Consider the following 22,485-nt stretch of genomic DNA (forward strand, 5'->3'; position numbering starts at 1 on the left):
CAGCATCTTGCAAAGATTTTTTTCTGATGTGGAGTTCAGCTCCATAGAAAAGACTGTGTAGAGTATGGCTCTCATACTACATGAAGGGTGGTAAGATTGGTCTGTGATCTTTCATTTTCAAAAGACTATGGTCTGATGTGTGTATGTGGCCTAAGGCTCTGGTGCCGACCAGTTCCAGTCCATATGGCTTTTAACTTTATGGGGGTGGGGCCAAGAGGCAAAGGCATAGCTATGAGGGAGCAAGGGGGAACATATGTCCCCGGGTGCAGCACTGTGAAGCTGCTCAGTACGGGCACCGCCACACCCCCGCATGCCAGAGCGGTGGCTTGCTGGCTGCCCAAAGTGGCCCCACTTCTATCTCTGTCTCTGCAAAGGAGTGTGGGAGCATTAATAACAGCAGAAGACACACCAGACCCAACGTTTCGGCACTGACATCATCTCTCCTCTGTAGTGCACCCAGCGTCCTCTCCTTGGTAAGAATGGTGTCTCTTATCACATGACACTGCTTTTACCAAGGAGAGGACACTGGGCGCGATGCAGAGGAGAGACGACATCATTGCTGGAATGTTTGAGACGGTGAGTCTTCCGCTGTTATTAACACATCTCGCTATCTAAAGGGGGGCACATCTGGCTATCTGAACAGGAGTAGGAAGCACATTTGGCTATCTAAATGGGGTAAGGGGGGAACATTTGGTTATCTATAGGGGAGCACATTTGGCTATCTGAATGTGGGCTATCTAAATGGTGGGCTATCTAAATAGGGGGAAGGTGGGCACAACTGGCAATTTTAAGAGAGAAGTAAGCACATTTGGCTATTTAAACAGCATTTGGCTCCACCCATCACCACACCCACATTATTATGCATGGCCACACCCATTTTTGCATGGCCTCATGACTGTCCGGGGGTGGGGCTCAAAAACTGTCTTTGTCCCCGGGCACTGAAAACCCTAGCTACGCCTCTGTCGAGAGGGGTTGAGAGGGAGAAGGGGAGAGAGAGGTTGGAATATTTAGATATCCTGATACGAAGGCTCCCAGTCAAGTGTCCAGCAGAGATACTGTGAGTTCAGATGGTGTGAAGCATTCTGCAATTATGCTAGAAGAAGGAAAGAGGGAGACTAGAAGAACCCAGATGGAGAAAAGAAGGAAAAGCTGAGTAGGGGTGGCTATTTGGTTGCCCCTTTATTAATGAGGTGAATAAATAGCACCATAAGCCTTTCTTATTCTATTATTCCCACCTCATCCCACGCTCCCTGGCACTGGAGGTAGAAAAGACAGCTGAAGTGAGAAAAATATGGTGGCTGCCACATTTATTTCCTTTTAAAGGGGCACTAGAGCGAAAAACTGTAAAATTTAAAATATGTGCAAGCATATACAAATAAGAAGTACATTTTTTCCAGAGTAAAATGAGCCATAAATGACTTTTCTCCTATGTTGCTGTCACTTACAGTAGGTTGTAGAAATCTGACAGAAGTGACAGGCTTTGGACTAGTCCATCTCTTTATAGGGGATTCTCAGGGATATATTTATTTTCAAAAGCGCTTAGTGAATGGCAGTTGCTCTGTCCAACTGCCAAAAAACTGTGTAGTGAGCAGGGAAGCTGGCCAGCATCATTGTTTAAATCTTTTTTTAGGGAATACCTTTATAAAGAATAAAAGCTTTGCTGAGAATCCCCTACGAAGAGATGGACTAGTCCAAAACCTGTCACTTCTGTCAGATTTCTACTACCTACTGTAAGTGACAGCATTATAGGAGAAAAGTCATTTATGACTCATTTTAGGTACTTCCTATTTGTATATGTTTGCGTATATTATACATTTTACAATTTTTCGCTGTAGTGCCCCTTTAAACAATACCAGTTGCCTGGCAGCCCTACTGATCTATTTGGCTGCAGTAGTGTCTGAATCACACCGGAAACAAGCATGCTGATAATCTTGTCAGTTATAACAATAATGTCAAAAACACTTGATCTGCTGCATACTTTTTCAGGGTTTATGGCTAAAAGTATTAGAGGCAGAGGATCAGCAGGATAGCCAGGCAACTGGTATTGCGTAAAAGGAAATAAATATGTCATCCTCCATATCTCTCTCACTACAGTTGTCCTTTAAAGCTAGTGGGAACCGTCTCTCTAAAAAAATAAAAATAAAAAGTCACATACTTACCTAAAGAGAGGGAAGGCTCTGGGTCCTAATGGGCCTCCCCACTCCTCTCCCAGTGCCCTTGGTGCAGCGCAGGCTCACGTGTTTGAATTCCCCGCTGCAGGGGACTTTGGAAGTCTTCGGGAGCCGAGTCCTCCCAATGCCAGGTGGCTCCATACTGTGCTTGCGCATGCACAGTATGGAGCGGCCCATATTCAGGAGGACTCGGCGAAGACTTTCCGAAGCCTCCTTCAGCAGCGGAACAAGCAGTATTTGACTAAATTAGTCAAATACTGCTCCCAGGGACAGCGCTGCACCGAGGTCACTGCGAGAGGAGTGGGAAGGCTCTATAGGTCCCAGAAAGCCTTCCCTCTCCATAGTTAAGTATCTGGCTTTTTTTATATAAACGGTTCCCATTGACTTTAACATCAGGACTTGGATGCTTTCAAGGGATAGGAGAATTCTCTACCCCACCTTGCAGGTTATCCCCTTTATGTTAAGGGACAACTATCAACTAAAACTATAAAATTTAAAACACATACAGTGCATACTGTATAAAATGTTACCCCATATTAAATATTGTGGAACGCAGTTTACTTAAATGAATGTTTAACGTAGTGCAGCGATCACAACTGTCATGTCGTATCACTGAACGATCGATCGCTCAGTTCCCCATTGACCTCCATCTAAATCGTTTAAGGATTGTTCAGGTTATCGTTTGCCGCAAATCTGGAGATGGGTTGGGGAACGATTGTTTGCCGTCACTGATTGCGATCCATCTTCTTGTGGGTACTTAGCTCTACAATAGGTAGGGAAAATCGGACTGATCAGTCAGGTTTTGAAGTAGTCCATCTCCTCATGGGGAAATGTCACATATTTATGTATTTATTTACAAAAGCACAAGTGCCAGAATAGTGTGCAAGCGACATCTTTGTGTAGATATTTTCCAAACGTGCTTTTGTAAAGAATAGAATGAATACCAAGAACCCCTTATGAGGAGATGGACTAGTCCAAAATTTGTCAGATCTGTCAGCTTTCTACTGCGTACTGCAAGTGACAGCAACAGAGGGGAAAGAATACAATTTATAGTGCATTTTAATCTGGGAGAAATGTACATTTTATGTGTATGTGTATTCAATTTTAAGATTTGTATTGATAGTTGTCCTTTAGAAACAATGAGCCCCCTGCCTGCATGGAGGATAAAGGGTTTGGAAGAGGGGTTATTATTTACCATTTGAAAAATAAATGTATAATAAGTTTTGCCGGGATGTTTTAAAAAAACCTTTGACCACGTGGTTCGATATTCAGATGCAGCGTTGTAAAGTGCTGTAAAACTGCAAAATCGCTTTGTACAATCAAATGATAAGCGATTTTACTGTAATCCTATACTTTGTATTGGAGGCTCCAAAATGCTGCAGGACCCACGATTGTGATTTGGGGAAATTGCAATCGCTCCTGTGGTATCACTTCCATTGACTTTCTTTAACCTAACGCTTTTGTAATCGCTGGCAATTCCAAATCACGGCTGAAACAGCTACTGTGGTTCCCAGCCTTTACTTTTTGCCACTGCTAACACCAAGTTATAGTACAGTATCTCTACAACTGTGACATAGATTGATTAAAGTGGTAGAACCTATATGAGCTTCAAACTAGATCAAGGTGACATGCCAAGAAGTGTGCAGAAATCACACCAGTGAGAACAGAGCAAAAGCAAGACAAATAAGCATTTTTCTTTCCCTTCAGTTCTCTGAATTTACAGAGGAAGAGGAAACTTTAACATCCTAATTCGGCCTCATTACTGAGACAGTGGGAACAGCTGTCAGACCACACCTCATGTGTGTTTCCCTGTGTTGCTAAGGACACTGCAGGGAAACATCAGGAGTGCTACACTAAATTACAGTGTAAATAGTCAATGCTGGCAGGGACGGTTTATTACACCAACCACACAACAACAAAAAAGATAAAAAAATTATTTAATGTTATGTTGAACTAAAGTAACAAAAAGATAAAACATTTAAAGCAAACCTGGAGAATAAAAACCTTATGATATACTGAGTTGCAAGTATAGTACAGATCATGAATAGAACTTTAATAGCAAATAAAAGAGTCTCATATTTTTATTTTCAGTTATATAGCTTTTCGGTACTTATCCGTTAGCCGGGCGCATCCTCTAGGTGGCGACAAAACTCCACCAGAGTTACATCTTTCCCTACTATCCATGTCGGCCTGGAGGGGGAATAGTAATTAGCGCCACCTGCCGGATGCGCCCGGCTAACGGATAAGTACCAGCTTTTCTTTTTAACACTGCATCATACCGTCACAGTTGCAGTTTAGAAACCACACTCTGGGCTCGATTCACAAAGCGGTGCTAACCCAGTTAGAAACTTTAGGCGTGATAACCATTGCACCACGCTGGTGAAAAGCCAGTTTAGGCGTGATACATTTAGGCGTGATAAGTTTAGATACGTTTAGATCGCGCGCAAAGTCCCGCACGCAAAGCAACGCCATTAAACTCTATGCGAAGTGCACCAGACATTGCTAGCGCAAAACTTTTGAGCAGCTGTGCACTGCGGTGCTAACCCAGTTGATGCTATAGTTATCACGCCTAAACTTATAACGCCTAAACTTATCACACCTAAACTTATCACGCCTAAACTTATCACGCCTAAACTGAGTTTAGGCGTGATAAAGGGCTTTTCACCAGCGTGCTAACTGTTAGCACCGCTTTGTGAATCAAGCCCTCTGTCTTTTAAGCTATAAACTAAAGCAGAAATAACAACCCTTTGAACTTTCCTGCAGAAAAACCTCAACATTTCAAGCTGTCTTTGGGCTGGAACCCACTAGTGAGTTTTTATAAGTGTTTAAGGAAGCGCATTAAATTGCTAGCGATTTCCCTAAACGCACTGCCAATGTAAATGGATGTACAGATTGCACTAGAAATTGCTCCCAAAATCGCTTGCAAAACGCTATCACAAATCGCTAGCGATTGCGATAGCGCTTTGTGCTTTCTAGTGGGTTACAGGCCTTTCACTGTTTCTTGGCTGTTGGAGTGCTTCAGAAAACTGTTTTCTGAAGCACTCAAACCCACTGGGTCCAATAGCTCAGCTTCTCTGAGCTATTGGACCCAGTAGCTCAGAGAAGTTCTTTTGCATAGATAACTGAAGTATTTTTAACTGTTCCTGTACTGGAAAACAGGATGAGACTGTTGTCTTTGCTACTAATGTTCTGTTTCTTAGCTGTACTACACATACAATTCATTATCTCATTAGTTTATTTTCACTTCAGGTTTGCTTTAAGCTATTAGACATCTATAGACTGTATCAGATTGGCATGTTTTTCCACAGTCAGCTTGGTTTCTATATAATAAATTTATATTATATTGTTTGCTGCAGACATAATGAATGACACCAGAGGTACATGCCAGAATTGTTTGTTGGGACATTTTAGCCCTGCTATAAGTTGTAGCTACAGGAAGTAGATGGTATCCCTCCTGAAAGGCACAACTTATTGGCAAACACTGGAATGCGTGGAGATATCTTTGTGAAGAGAACTCAGCCATAGTTTATTTTGTAAAAGACTTCCTCAGTTCAAAGACACTTTGAAGGATACTGGGAGCTAAAAAGTAATAAACTAAACTTGATAATGTTTCATGGATTCTGGAGACTCCCTTAATTTGCTTGGTTCCCCTCTGTTGCACCAGGACTCCATAATACACATATCTTCTATTCACTAAGCATTAGGCTCTATTCACACCTGCGTTTTCAAAACTGCAGTAGTGATTTTTCCGCAAATTCACTGATTTTGGCGCGATCGCGTTTTGCGCTTCTATAGCACTGAAATGCGATCGCCTGGAAATCGCCTAAAAATGGTGCAGGCTACGTGTTTGCATTTGGCGTTTTTGCCCATTTTTGGGCGATTTGCGTAGATTAGCGCAAATCGGCCAAGTAAGAACAGGCCCATAGGGTTTCATTATGCTAGCGCTTTTAAAAAACGTTAGCGTTTGAGCGTTTTGCCGAAATCTCGGCAAAACGCTCTAGTGTGAAAGGGGCCCTACTGCATTTGGAAAAGCAGAAATCAGCTTGTCAATTGTCAATTTACTAAGGCTGCCTGTTACCGCATGGAAAGTAAAGTTATCGACTAGTGAGGAAAATTACCAACTTATAAGGTAAATACCTAAAAAATTGTAAATCCACAAAGATTAGAGCATGCGGTAAAACAAGTGAGGTGTCCGGTGTTTATCTCCAGTTTGAGGCTGTCGGTAACTAACAAGCAGCCATTTGGAAAGTTATAAAATGAGGAAGCAGAGAAAAGGTGAAAACGAATTCAACTAACGTATTCAAGAAAATAAGTTAATAATACCAACATATTTTCCTGATTTCACAAAATACTATTATGAAATAATTTATAATGGTTAATAAGATGCTAATGGTTTTGAACTGATACAAAGTTTATTTTAATTTTATGCAGCTTGGACTTGCTGTCTGTATCACATCTTTCATTCATTTTTCCTGCATTGCAATAATCCATCGAATACCGAAAGAAATCCTGCGTGATGCCATAAAATTCCAAATTAAATACTGAGGTAAATGTCCAATTATCATGCAGTTTTTCAGTTAATTACCAAACTATTGCCGCATGTGTAAAAATCTTAGTGAATTTGGAAAAGTCTAAGGCCAAGTTCACACAGACAATAAAAAACGGTTGATCGTAACGGATGTGAACGGATCCAATGTTAACCTATGGATCGGTTCACATTGGTTCATTCGAACGGATCCGTTCCACACGTTCCGGTTGAATGAACCACAAGCTTGGTGCTGCAATGATTTTTCTGGACAGCGGAAAGGAAACAAATGCTAAAAGCACTGCATTGGGGGCAATAAGAAGTGGGTCCTGAAAACACACTGGCTAAAAATCGGACCGTACTAGCCAGCAAAATCTATTTTGGTGATGGGGTTTGGGGGGACATGGGGAAACGGAACTGAAACAACTGAATAGGAATGGAACAGAAACGGATCAGTTTAACCACTTAAGGACCGGGCTGTTTTTTGCTGATCTGTGCTGCGTGGGCTCTCCAGCCTACAGCACAGATCAGCAGTGAGGCAGGGCGACCAGACTTCCTCCCTTTTTTCCTGCTGGGGGGGTCTGATCGCCGGCACTCCATGTGGCCGAGTGGAGGGGGGCTCCTCAAAGCCCCCCTCCGCAGCGATATTCCGCCTCGCTCCCTTTCCCTCCCTCCCGTCCTTGCTGTGGGCGGCACAGGACGACGATCCATCCTGCGCCGCCTCTGATAGGCTTCAGCCTATCAGATGCCGGCGATCTCCGGCCAATCAGAGGCCGGGGATCGCCGATCTCCTTTACGGCGCTGCTGCGCAGCAGCGCCATATGATGTAAACAGCGGGGATTTCTTCCACGCGTGTTTACAATTAGCCTGCTAGCCGCGATCGGAGGCTCGCAGGCTGTTCACGGAGACACCCTCCGTGAACTGACATGGAAATCCATGTAATTCCACTTATGACCTGCTGCCGCCTATCGGAGTTAGGCGGTCGTTAAGTGGTTAAATGGAAATCGGATCCATTTACCAGATAAGTGCCGGTGTGAACCGGCTCTAAAATACCAAATACGGTAGTTTAATAACCTTTTATTTTTTTACATAACCTGTCTCGGTGAATTGAAGCCAATATCATGTTCAGTTTACAGCTTTTCAGGTCAGTTCAGGAGTCATCTAAGATAATGTGACAATGACAAACAGCATCAAGCGCATTTCATCACTTCAATCATCTATTGTGCCACTGCATCTGTACACTTTATGATGCATTCATTTTTTTAGTACAGAATTACATTACTCATTACAGCCTATGAAAAAATCTGTGTGTCCGCTGTGTGTATTGTTAGCCTTGGAGAGTTCTGGAAATTCATCATGCCACATTCTGCATTACTGTCTACTGCCAATAGAAATTCTTCTATAACTGCAGGGTGCACAATGGTTCATGTCGTCACTTCCTTCATGGTAAGGTTGCTATTTCTCATGGAATGGCAGGACTATGAAAGTGCTGTGTCATGGGATTGCAGTGACAGGGGTAAAAAAAATATTTTAGCCGTGCTATTATAGTTGTAGGAACGTCCACTGAAATTCTGGCAGCCATGTGCGTCTCAATAGTCCTTCCTCTCCCCTCTCTACAGAGCAGAACACACAGCTCAGTAGGTATAGCACTTGTTCCTAAGCCATCGGCTGAAACAATCACTACTAATCATTTCAGTAACAATTAGAGCTGTTTTCCACTATGACACGCGATCGTAATCGTGCTGCGATGCGATCGTGTTTCAAACTAATTTCCACCAGTGTGATATCGATTGAGCTAATACTCAGTATTATGAGCTCAATCGCATCCAAAACCCGTCAGGATGACGATTGTGCTCGGGACAAAATCACAATGCAATTGGATTGCACTAATGGAAATGGCCACTGCCGTTTAGATTAGTTTTACCGTACTCTTTTGCGATCCATTAGCGACCTGAATCAGATGGCATGTTGTGTGTGTAATGGAAGAATAAACCTGAGAGTATCTGCAAACTGTGCGGACCCTTCTTTGGAATATAGTGTAGGTAAGCTCTCATACTACATAGAAGTGGTAAAATTGGCCAGTGATTGGCCAATCAAAATTGGAAGTGTGTACCAGGTTTTAGGATGCATACACACATCCAATTTTGTTTGTTTAATCACTGGCCAATTTAACCACCTCCATGTACTATGAGATCCTACAAATATAGGCCCCATTCACACTGGGAATCGCAAAACGTGATCACAGTCACCTAGCAATTCGATTTTGCACTGCGATTTTCCATGATTTTGCCACACTTGCACTTTGTGATTCTCATTTTAGCACTACAATCAATCGGACAATGCTACATGCATCGTGTTTGCGATCAGCAGTGTGAGTAATCCCATTGGATAACAAGTCAAATCACTTTGCTGATCTCCAGCAATCAGCAAAGTGCTAAGCGCTGCCAGAAAGCGTGAAGCGTGTGAACAGTGCCTTAGAATACTATGAAGAGGTTGTGTAGGTAAGCTCTCATAGTAAATGGAAGTGGTAATATTGGCTAGTGATTGGGCAGTCAAAATTGGAGGTGTGTACCAGGCTTAACACTTTTAAAGGCTAGTTGAAGTGAGAGGGATATAGAGGATGCCATATTTATTTCCAGGATTATCACTGACAAGATAAAAAAAGTAGTGTGGTTCCACCCCTACAAATTATTCCACAGTTCAACGTATACAAACAAACGGGGTTTTTTTATGAACCAAAGTTCTCTTTTATTCGTCAATGTTTTCCTTAAGAAAGCAGGTGAGAAACGTAGATATAACATCAGACCATCACTTCACATAAAAATGCCTGACACGTGTTTCACGGCCATAAGCCGCTTCCTCAGAGGCACACCGTAAACAAACATCCGAAGCCTAAGACATAAGAACACCAACACGATCTGAAGTATGAAAAAGAGAGATACCCTCTTGCAGCCCATTTTCACTGGGGTCAGCGCTGAGGGTAACTCTCTTTACATACTTCAGATACAGATGTTTGACTATGAGCTAGTTCACAGTGCTCACTTGCGTTGCAGAATAATTCTGCATGTCAGCTCACTGCCCATACAATTCTATGGACCTGTTCACAGTACCGCATTGTGACGGATCGCATTGTTCTATCTCACTGCATGCAGGCTTTGTATTAAAGTCCATGTCCAGTCTTCCTTGCAGTTCACACTCATAACGCGTGCGTTATGCAGTGGACCACTGTGAATCCATCTGCGTTGCAGAATAGTTCTGCATGTCAACATGCTGCCCATACAATTCTATCGGCCTGTTCCCAGTAACGGATCGCGTTATTCTAACTCTCTGCACGCAGGCTTTGTATTAAAGGTATGGGCTTGATTCACAAAGCAGTGATAACTGTTATCACACTGTGAAAAGTGCTTTGCGCGAAAATTAGCGTGAACACTGTTATCGCGCGCAAAAATTCCGTTCGCACGATAAGGCGAATTTTTCATGCGTTAATGTTCCGCATACGCACGATAAATTCACGTTATCGCAATTTTTTTGCTCGTGAAAATGCACTAAAACTCGCGCAAAGCACTTTTTCACAGCCGTGATAACAGTTATCACTGCTTTGTGAATCAAATCCTATGTCCAGTCTCCCTTGCAGTCTACACTCACTTTCACACATGCATTATGCAACTGACCTCTGTGAACTTAGCCTAAGTTTGGCTGCATTAGCGCATGCTTGTTTCTGGTGTGTGATTATGACACTGCTGATGCATGAAAGATCAGCACAACGCCAGGCAACTGATATTGAAATAAATATGGCAGCCTCCATACAGTATACTTCTCATTTCAGGTTCCCTGTTAGCACATAAGCAAATTATTTTCCAACAGATGCGTGCAACGCTGCGTGAAGCCTGGCACACACATACAATTTTGACTGGCCAATTATTGGCCAGTTTTACCTACTCGATGTAGTATGAGCATGATGTAATCCATCTGTTCATAATATTCTCAATCTTTTGTCCCTCATACTACATGGAAGTGGTAAAATTGACAAAGCATTGGCCAATCAAAATTGGATGGTAGTACACACCATTAAGGGCCTGTTTCCACTACACGCAGATTGGATGCAGAATAGATGCAGAAAAAACTGACTCCAATGAATGCTTATGTGAAAATCTGCATAAAAAAATCGTGTTTAGTGGAAACAGGCCCATAGGCATTCATTGGAGTCAGTTTTTCTGCATCCATTCTGCATCCAATCTGTGTGTAGTGGAAACAGGTCCTTAGTCTGGTACACACATTCAATTATGATTGGGCAATCACTGACCAATTTTATCACCTCCATGTAGTATAAGGGTTTACCTACACAATCTGCTTATAGTATTCAATATCTGTTGGCCCTCACACTACATGGAGGTGGTAAAATGGTCAGTGATTGGCCAATCAAAGTTGAAAATATGTACAAGGCTTTACGGTTTGTACATAGATCCAATTTTGATTGACCAAATTACTGGCAAGCTTTACCACCAACATGTAACTTGAGAGCTTTGCCATACTGTATCATAATAAATGAAAGTGATAAAACAGGCCAATCATTGGCCAATCAAAATTGAAAGTGTGTACCAACCTGTTATTTTGTCTGACTACCTAGCAGGTTTGCTCCTCCCTTTTGCTGATAACCATCCCACAGCACAGCAGTCTTTAGCTTTAATGTGTATCCTTGCCAAGTTACTTTTATGGATACATTTATGAGTCTATCATCATTAACTAGTTCCTTAGTAATGTTTTTTCCTTGTTATGTAACTCCCACACTAATCTGCATCTTTCAATCTTGGCCAGAGCCGTATATGGAATATGATGGAATATGTCGGTGCTTTATAAATCAATAATAATGATAATATAGGTATGTAGTTTGTATGTTTTCCCTTTATCTACATGACTTTCCTCTGTGTACCCTAGTTTCTTCCTACATATCATATACTCATTTGTAGGTGATCTGGCTTCCACGATATCTGGGCGTAGATTGTGACAGAAAACGTTGGACTGTGCAACCCTAGGAGGGACAGGCAGTTAGTGGCATGAGGTTTTATACGTTCCCTGTAAACTGCTGCAGGAAATATGCCAACCCAGCATAAACACATAATAATCTATCAATTAAAAGTATTCTGCAGTCCTAAAAAGAAATCCCGCTTTCATGATAAGTTTGCCATAAATGTAGACTGTTGTGAGACGAGTTCTATTGCAATTACGTTAATTAAAGTACTCCTGTCCCCTGAATTGGGCAAAACCCATTGATTGAAGCCCATGGTGGGCTAGATTACTTCCTCCTGTGTGTGCTGCCGCTGCTTGTTGACCTTGGGGTCACCCCCGTGCCCCGTGCATGCACTTATTCTCTCCACAGTCGCTCGGCGCAGAGACATTATGAACTGTGCAGGCCCAAGCTACGAGCTGTGCAAGCGCAGCACACTCAGGAGGAGGTAATCTAGCCCACCATGGGCTTCAATCTGTCATTTTCGTCTCTATACAGCATAAAGAACTGAACTGACAGCAATAAGTTGTTCTTAAAGGGAGTCTGAAGTTAAATAAAATACAAAAACAGATACATACTTAACCACTTGAGGACCCAGCCTTTACCCCCCCTTAAGGACCAGCGCTACTTTTTATGATCTGTGCTGGGTGGGCTCTGCAGCCCCCAGCACAGATCATGTTACATGCAGAGCGATCAGATCGCCCCCCTTTTTTCCCCCTATGGGGATGATGTGCAGGGGAGGTCTGATCGCTCCGGTCTGCAGGCATGTTGCGGGGGGGGGGCACCTCAAAGCCACCCTCCGCGGCGAAATTCCCCCCTCCCTCTCCTACCTGCTCCCCCCCGGTGATCGGGGCTGCACAGGACGCTCTCCATCCTGTGCAGCCAGTGACAGGCTGTCCCCTGTCACATGGCGGCGATCCCCGGCCAATCAGCCTTACGGCGCTGCTGCGCAGCAGCGACGTACAATGTAAACAAAGGAGACATACGTCTCCTACGTTTACATTTAGTCTGCGAGCCGCGATCAGCGGCTCGCAGGCTATTCACGGAGACCCGCTCCGTGATCTAACAGGAAACGGCCGCTCGCGCGAGCGGCCTTTCCTGATTAATTAGGGAGGCACCTGGCGACGCAGATCTGCGTTGCTGGTCCTCCAGCTACCACTTTGCCGCCGCACGGTATGAGTGTGCGGTCGGCAAGTGGTTAAAGTGGCCCATACACTGGTCAAATTCAGCTATCCATCAATCAATCGATTCTATCGAGACAATAGATCGCTCAGAAATCGATTCTATCGATTCAGCCGATCGATCAAACGATTTATGTCCGATTTTGATGGATTTGATCTATCTGACTGGATGGAAAATCTAGGTCGATCTGCTGCTGGCAGCAGACTGATGGTTCATAGAGTTTCATTGGATTTTATTTAGATTTAATTCTGAAATCTATTGGAAATCTGTTCCTAGTGTGTGGCATACATCAGATAGATTCCTGTCAGATTAGACCTGGCAGGCATCTGACAGAAATCTATCTGATGGTTGAATCTGCTGCAAATCTGTGTATGGCCACCTTAAGGAGGGGGAAGGCTCTGGGTCCTGTAGATCCTTCACGTTCTCCTTCCGGTCTGCTCCCGTTCGGATGTGGACTGCTCTCTTTCGCGTTGGTTGGGCTTCAGCAGTCTTCGGAAGCACTCAGTCTTCTGAAGAGGGGCAGCTCCGTACTGCACACGCAGGAGCATACGCTCTCGCACACTCGAGTGTGCGCAGTACCAAACCGCCGAGTGCTTCCGAAGGCTTCCGAAGTCTCCCATGGCAGGAGATTTGAACAGTGGAGCCTGCAGGGAAACGAGGACACCGTGAGAAGAACCGAAAGGCTCTATAGGACTCAGAGTCTTCATCCTCCTTAGCTGAGTTTCTGTTTTTTTATTATAATTTTTACTTCAGACTTGCTTTAAGTCTCCAGAAAAAAGTAGAATGCACCTTTACTCTGGGCACAGATGTTTTCCTAATTCTTTGTAAGTCATCTGTGTCACAGTTTGTGTATACTGTATCTGTCTATTAGCTACTATCAAATTACTGTTACCTGGACCAGAAACTGGAAATGTTGGTACTGGAGGCACCGCAGAAGTTTTGTAACCCTATAGGCGCCCATGTTAATTAATATTGGATATTAACGAAAATTTAGAAGCCATTGATAGCCTATGGGTTACCCAAACTTCTGCAGCGCACTATATTTATTATGTATAGCAGGAAAGGTGGCACAGTTATTGGCAGAGGTGGGGGTTAGGCATAGATGGGTGTTTGGTCAATGTTAGGCATCGGTGGGTGGGCTGGTTAGGCTTAGGCATCGGTGGGTGAGTTGAGGCAGGCGTTGAGGCTTGAGGCTTAGGCAGGCATCAATAGAGGGGAGGCTTGTGTGAGAATAGAGTTAGGTTTAACCATAGTAAAATATCACTACAGACCGCCACTACTACAGGCTGCAATTTTCTCAGAAAGGTTCCCTCTGTGCCTCCCTTTGCAAGAGCAAGCAGCAGCCACTCCCACAGAACTTACAATTGCAGCAGAAGACTTTATTTCATACCAGAAGGTAATGTTTTATTACTGAGCCTTTTCCAATCTGGGCCTGGGAATGGCCTTCAATAAAGTCAAACTCTTAGGCCAAGACCAGGAGCAAGTGCCGGTAAGATCACCTACCCAGTGACGTAGCTAAGGAGCTATGGGCCCCGATGCAAGTTTTACATTGCACCCCCCAAGCACTCTATACATAACAACTGATACAGCACACTAAAATCTGCTGAGGATAATAGGGAAATAGGAGATGTCTCCGAAGACAATTGGGATGATGCCCTTTCCAGTGTTGTTAAGGTCTCTCCGCACTTACCTGATCGTTTACTATATCTATATATACTTCATAGAGCCTTCCTTACTCCCGTACGATTATCTAAATTCAAAGCAGGCGCTGATGATTTCTGCCCTAAATGTCGAAATGGCAGAGGTACTTTTATACACATGATATGGTCCTGCCCACGAGTAAACACTTTTTGGAAGCAGATAATTAAATTTATGAATGATCACATGGGATGTCCTCTTGTTTGTGATGCTAAAACATGTCTTCTAAATATCTTTTCAGTCACCCTACCCAGTAAATATCACAAACAATTTGCATTAGAACTACACCTGGCTCGTAAACAGCTTACTAAAAACTGGATAACACCCATGGTTCCCACTTGCACAGATTGGATTAAATCTGTTAATATGGTGCTACCATACCGTAGGGCCATACAGTATATCAGCATAGAAATGCCTCTGCCAAATTCGAAAATATATGGTTTGAGTGGATTAATTCCAGATATACCAAAACCTGAGCATGCCCAATCACTTTCTAAATTTATAAATCATCTACACTTATTCTTCTGAGATCGGATACCGCCAAGCAAAATGTCTTCCGCTATTTTCCTACCTGGACAGGTTCTTTTTTGCTTGTCCCTGGGTAAATGGCGCTATGTTGCACTGAAAAGTTTTAATGTTCTTCGTTAAAATTATAGATTATCCGAAAACTGCTACTTTACTGTTAACATGCCAAGTTTGTTGTTATAAAGTTACTTCATAAGTTTTCAGCTTTCCCTGTAAGGAGTGTCTGTATGTTATCCTGATGTGATGAATGCCTCTGGCTAAATGATGTATGTTATCTCTATACACTCTCTATAGGGTGTCACCTGTATTTTGTCCTTTTTTCTTGCTGCTGAACTTTTCAATAAACTTGGTATGTTTTAAAAAAAAAAAATCTGCTGAGGATAACCACAGTGTCAGAGGTGCAAGAAGGGGATAGGGAATAGAGTGTTAATGATAACTACTATTCAAAGCATCTATAGAAGTGATTATTACCAGCACAGGACCAATAAAGGGCTAATAGTGTGGTTGAGGAAGGGCCCTACAGGGCCACTCCGGCCCAAAGGCCCCGGTAGGGTCGAGACCTCTGCAATCCCTATTGCTATGCCACTGCACCTATTCATCGGAGCATCCAGTCCATCTCTTCTCTAAATTTGTCCTATTGGTTCTGTTGTTTATTAAACTGCCTTGTACAGTATATAAGCTGGTGCCTTATTTTTCTGCCTTTCCTTCATCCTGTATTTGCATATTTTGTTCTGGGACTGCTGCATGCTTTAAGGGGACTTCTGTACACACACTAGATTCACATCTGAGGGGGTCATTATTGGCTGTCTTGTCCAAGTATGTGTGTATGTAGCTCAATGCAGCTGTAATACTATTTTAACCCTTCAGCTTTGGTGATAGGTTTTCCTTTCATTGGCTAAAGCATCATTTCCTCTCAACCCAACAAAGTCAGTTTGGTATTGATAGTTAGTAAGTGTAAATTCACAAGGTAATAAGCAGTGCCTCACTGAGAAAACATCAAAGTGATAATAATTGATGTGGAAATTCAGATTCTTGAGCCCACTCATAACACAGTCTCTATAACGCTAACCTGTGACCTGTTAAAGCGTGCACAGCTGTAATGCTACGCATAATGGAAGCATCCAGAAAAGTCTGTTGATACTTTCAATGTGGTCTCTTAGCTCCCCAGCAACCAGCAACCCCAAATAGCTGACCACTCTATTCATATACTGATTCCCAACCCCAGGGTTAAACTCCCGCTCTGCATTTTTGTCCCATCAATATGAAGTGCTGCCACTCCCAACGCTTGTGTGACATGGAAATGAGGAGAACATGCGCTCCAGAGTGGCTTTTCCTCCACAAATGTTATGGCTCTAGGCTGCTTGGAGACTGCACTAAACAGCTAATACAGGTCAGATCAGGTCAACTGGGCACTTAAAGGGGGGATGTTAGGTGTTAGTGGGTGTAGTTAGGGTTAGGTATTTATAGAAGATGGTTTAGGTGAGAATGGGTGTGTCGGTTACTGCATGGTAAAATATTGTTAGTTTAAATTACTGCTATTTTACTATTAGCAACAACGCCCGGTGACCAACTCCAGCGGCATCACCACAATAAAAATAATATTTTATAGCACTGTTCTCTCTGGGGTCTCAAAGTGCTCTGACCCTGCGTTCTGCAGTCTCAAAGGTTTGGGAAAAGAGGTGGGTTTTTAGCCTTTTATTAAAGCTGTGTAGAGACCTGCCTCTGGCATTTATTGGGGAAGTGAGTTCCACAGAGTAGGGGCTGCAAGGGAAAAGGCCCGAGCACAATATATTTTTAAGTGGACCCTGGGAATAACGAAAGTGGTCTTATTTGCACAGCAGAGGGTGCGTGGAGGGGCATAAAGTTCCAAGACATGCGCTATGTATTTGGGTTCCTTGTGTTAGAGCCTTGAATGTTAGCGGGCAGATCTTAAAGTGGATTCTCCATTTTACTGGCAACCAGTGAAGAGTTTTCAGTACTGGGGAGATGTGTGAGCTGCGGGGGGCATTGGCTAGTAGTCTGGCTTCTGCATTCTGTACTAGTTGTAGGGGGTGCAGAATTTTATCTGGGGATCAGATGAATAGGGCATATGTACTCCTATAGGTAACTAAAATACATACCACATGACACTTTGCCAAAATTAAAAAGAATTTCGTATAAAGTCTTCATCCAAATTAACTTTATCTTCTTACAACGTTCAATGCAGTGCTCAGTGAGATGTAAGAGCTATAATGACATAATAAGCACCCTGGCCTGCTGAGATTTCATGGTATCAGTACATAGTGCCAGGCCCCAGAGCAGCTGATATGTAGATTTGGGCGTTTTGCATCCTTGCTGGACAAGTAGCATGGCTAAAAAAGGAGACAAACACGGTTCCTCCCTGGACTCTCTACTTTTGACTTCCAGGGAGCTCATGCTATATTATTAGCTGTATGGATTTATTTCAGTGCAGTCTACTGCTGTCTCCAGAACTAACATAAGACACTATCTGAACTTTCATTTACTGTAGAAAGTAGTAAGTTCCTACAAGTGTCCCAGTGTTCCGACAGCATGATATACAGACTCTCTGGGTTGTTGTGCCATGGTTAGGTTTAGGTTAGGCATCCTTGGAGAGACTTTCAAGGTTGAGTGTGGGGAGAGTTAAGGGGGGTAAGGTTAGGCGTAATATGATAGCCCTACCTAAACCGCTGCATCCCCGCTGCTGAAATCTATGTAAATCCCCCCTAACTCGCCCTCCCTGTCCCCCGCAAAATTCACGACTTTCTTGGTCGTGGATTTTGCTGCCCTGTGCACTTCCGTGTGAGGCAGAGCTATGAGCTGCAGCTCTGCCTCTACACGCGTCTGTCAATGGCGGATTTCCACCTCTCCGCCTCCTCTCTCAGTGAAGGAAGACTGAGAGGGGCGAGGGAGAGGCGGCGATCCGGGCTGATAGACGCGCTGAGAGGCAGAGCTGCGGCTCATAGCTCTGCCTCACACGGAATCGCTGCCCGGATTGCCCCCCGGGGAGTTTGGGGGGATTTAGATAGATTACAGCAGCGGGGATGCGGCAGTTTAGGTAGGGCTATCATATTACACAGGATTTTATAATAAAAAGATGATTTTTAAGAGACTTCAGAGTCTCTTTAGGTTAGGCCCGGGTGGGGGGCAGTTAAGATTAGGCATCAGGGGGACAGGGGAATTTAAGGTTAGGCATCGACAAGCGGAAGGCATAGGAAGATGGAGGGTTCTGTGTGAGGGTAGGGTTAGGTTTAGTTGTAGTAAAATATTGGTAATAATTACCAATATTTTACTATAGTAATTTCCAAATTCAAAATGTAGAATATTGATAAATTTACCGATATTCTATCAGCCGAAATTGGGGGCCCAAATGTCTTTGGTCTCTATTTCCTGCACGCCAGCCTGACAGCCAAGCAACTGGCATGTTATAAAAGTGAATACGCTTGCCATCCTCCATGTTTATCTCAGGGGAAAAAATATTTTCATATACTAGTAAACAATTTGACAGTATTTACAGTACGTAGTGCTAGCTTAATACACACTGCTTTACAGATGTACAAAGGACCATTCATATATTTAGTTATTCAAAGGCTCACAATCTAATGTCTATACCACACAATGGGAGCTACCCTACTTGGGTTATTGGGATGTGGCATTAATTGAAGCAAACAAGGGAAAATCATTCACACTCTAGTTTGGTGGTGAAGCTGTCAATCTAAAGATGCAATGTAAGAGCACAACTAACTTGATATCAAATGTGATGGTAGAAGATTACTGGAACCTGTGGTGGAGGCTGCTATATTTATTTCCTATGAAACCAGGGGCGTAGCATTAGGGAGGGCAGAGGTTGCGACTGCATCGGACCCTTGGGCCAGCCCTCCTTCAACCACAGTATTAGCTCTTTATTGGTCCTGTGCTCATAATAATAACTTCAATAGATACTTTGAATAGTGGTAATCACTAACAAACTGCTCCCCTTCCTCTACTTGCACCTCTGTAACTGTAGTTGCCATTGGCAGGTTTTGGTGCGCCGTATCAATTGTTATGAGCGCTTGGAGGGCCCCAATGTAAAGCTTGCATTGGGGGCCCACAGCTCCTTAGCTCCGACACTGTATGAAACAGTGTAAGTTTCCTTGCTGTCCTCCCTGATCCTGTGTCTCTAATACTTTTAGGCATAGGCCCTGGAAAAGCATGAAGGTCAGGTGCTCTGACTCAAGTCTGACTGGATCAGCCGCATGCTTGTTTCAGGGTTGTGACTCAGACACTACTGAAACCAGAAGTTTAACAGGGTTGCCAGGCAACTGGTATTGTTTAAAAGGAAATACATATGGCAGTCTCCATATACCTCACATTGCAGGTTCACTTTTAAAATACAGGTTGGCCAATCATTTTCCCTCTACAAGTGCCAAAGAAAATGATAATCCCTACCTGGGAGCTGCCCTTTTCAGCATTCCTTACAAAAATGATGCCACTGGGAGACATACCTCTCACCCACACATCCTATATAACATGCTTGCCATCAGCATGAGCCTTTCACAAATCCAAACAAAAATGAGTGGTGTGAGCAGCCAGACGTTTGCTGCTTTACACAAGAATGATAGGTTATTTCCAGGTTCACCCTTGTGTAATGTGTGCAGAAAAATGCCATTGTGTTTGAGCTGCCTGCCCACTTACATGAAAGAGGAATGTAAACACTAGATGGTAATGTGCAGCAAGGATCTACAGGCTAGAAAAGCTGCGCACTCTGTAATGTGCAAGCCGTGTCTTGTAACTACTCACGGATTCAAGATGGGAGTGGAGAAATCTTCAAGTACTGTAGAAAATCCCTTTTTAAGGGGAACTCCAGGCAAGCCTTTTCAGCGTGAAGTCCAAGTACATCATTATTATTATTATTATATTGCATCCAAGGGTGTAACTACATTGTGCCTACAACCCAATGGAGATCTGTCAGCTGGGTGCCCCCTTTCCCCATTCTCCCAGGATTTGGCTGACCTCCATCACAGGGAACCTGCTGCTGTACGTAATGCAGAGTGTTATACATTGCCTGTATCCGGCAGCTGGACAGGTCCTTGGTTTACTCCTCTTCACTGCAGCTCCACGCCGGGCAGGCAATCAACATGCGGCTTCAGTCTCTAACTGTCATGAGACAGAGATGAAAGCCGCATGAAGATTGACTGTGCGGCGCTTGTACACTGAAGAGGAAAGAAGAGGACCTGTCCTGCCACCCAACGGAGATAATGTATAATGCTCCGCTGATGCCAGTGCTCTGCATTAAATACAGGAGCGACGGTGCCCCTGATTGCATCCTGATTTGTAGAACTGTACAGAATAAATACGGAACATGGTTGCATGAAACAAACGTGGCGTACAACATAAATGTGACAGTAACTAAAACAGAGAGTTGTCTAACAAAATATGCAGCAGTTACAAGAAACAATAGGGAATGTAGAACTGCCCTTGAAAATGTACATTCTAGAAGGTTTGAGGAAGAAACACCATGTGAGGTAGTAAGAAAGCTGTACATAGAGTTCCTGAGTCACATCCTACATTACAGCCTGCTCAGTAGTTGAGTAGAATACTCTAGGATAAATTATATCTACGATGGAGAGCGGCAGATGTGTTGTGGGAGAGAGTTCTGGAGCAGGGGAGAAGCCTGTGAGAGGTTATTTGTGCAAGGATGTCATCTGGAAGAGGAGTAGCTGTAAGTACTGGAGAAAATAGCTGTTATGTGACCGCATTTGTTTGAAGCTCCAGGTCTTCAAGTCCTACAGGATGCTAAATGACTATCACTGGACACAGCACCCTTTCCACTGGCCACCAAATGCTTGGGTAGAGGCAATTACATTACTGTGGGTGCTTATTGTAAAATGTCCCCTTTTTTATGAGAAAATGCTGTATTTTGACTCCTTGACCATCAAGTTTTAACTTTCTTTTTATTTATAACATGGCAATGGAAAGTTGCCATACAGGGAACCAGTACCAGTAGCGAGACAATGGGACCCGATGGCAAAGTTTTCATTGGGTCTTTAGATCTGGGCACTCTTGAGCAATGCCACCTGCCCCTACCCTATGGGATATGAGTTGACTGGGCAATTTACATTTCCATGCCTTGTACACTGTGTATACTGAGACAAAGTCAGAGGATAGATAAACAAAGGAAAGTTAATACTGAAAACATTAAGTACCACCTGGGCCCCTTCATCTCCAGGGCCCCATAGCAGCCAGGGCCCCATAGCAGTTGCTATGGCTGCTCTGGCTATTGCTACACCCCTGCAGGGAACCAATTTAGCAGAGACTTTCTATGTAACCAGGAGAACAAAATAGATGCTTGAAAATGACTGGAGGGTGATTATTGACACCTATATATAATCCTGAGGCTGACACATACTCATGAAAATAGATAAGGACTCATCAATAAGTAGAGCAGAGGTGTTTGCAGCAGAGCAGGCTTCCTGGTAGAGAGACACCAGCTCCTGAGAAGAGGAGGTCACTGGCAGTATGACAGCATGACATCCAACAGATCCTCTTCCACTCTTCCCAGAACAGCAGCCAGTCTCACTGTATCCTTTCTAGTAATATAAGCCAGTGTAGTGAGGAGTGCCATGCTGCATAGTTCATGTGCAGTTTTCCTATAAATCACAGAGATTAGGTACTTTCTAGCTCTACAAGATTCACCTAGCATACAAACTTCCATGGTGTAGTCAAACTTCTGTTCTCTCCAAATATCTAATACATGAGAAACTCACTCAAGCATCTTTTGTTTGCTGAATAACAGAATAAATTCCACAGAGTGAGAGAAAGAGAGAGAACTATGTGCCCACAGTAACTTGTGAATAGCTAACTTTGTACCTGGAGAGCTTAGACCAGTTTCCCCGGCTCAGAGACATGTCCAGAAGCTGCTGGCTGTACGCATACACCTGTCTTCCTGCTTCACACAGACACCTTGAATATGATGATGGATCATGTGACAAAAAAGTCACTGCCCAGACAGTGGGAGGGAGGAAGGGAGGCTGCACCTTGTACAGTACCTGTGCAGTCCTATTGTTCTATTACTCAGCTTCTGCATGTGGTTTCACGGCTCAGCTATGCCAGTGAGTGTACATGACTGCAGAGTAGGCTACATTCTGCAAATAGCTGGCGTTATAAAGATTAACTACAGACAAAACTTTTTTTTATGAGAACGTGTTTCTTTTTGTTTTGTTTTTCTCCCTCCATGTGGTACAGAGAACTTCTTAAAGGGAACCTGAAGTGAGAAGGATCTGGATGCTGACATATTTCCTTTTAAATAATGCAGATTGCCTGGCTGTCCTGCTGATCCTCTGCCTCTAATCCTTTTAGCCATAGACCCTGAACAAGCAAGCATATGCAGATCAGATGTTTCT

At 43.5% G+C, this 22,485-nt stretch overlaps 1 protein-coding gene across 2 annotated transcripts in view; it reads right to left on the reverse strand.

Moving 5' to 3' along the window:
- Positions 1-22,036, reverse strand: part of LAD1 (ladinin 1) — a 147,209-nt gene extending 125,173 nt beyond the window's left edge. For both annotated transcript variants that reach the window (XM_068269457.1, XM_068269456.1), the window contains exon 1: positions 21,953-22,036. In XM_068269457.1, coding sequence (XP_068125558.1) covers positions 21,953-21,990 — 38 coding nt within the window. In that variant the 5' untranslated portion in view covers positions 21,991-22,036. The remainder of the gene's footprint in view (positions 1-21,952) is intronic.
- Between the last annotated feature and the right edge of the window lie 449 nt (positions 22,037-22,485).

The sequence above is a fragment of the Hyperolius riggenbachi genome, chromosome 2 (genome assembly GCF_040937935.1).
Source record: "Hyperolius riggenbachi isolate aHypRig1 chromosome 2, aHypRig1.pri, whole genome shotgun sequence".
NCBI lineage: Eukaryota > Metazoa > Chordata > Amphibia > Anura > Hyperoliidae > Hyperolius > Hyperolius riggenbachi.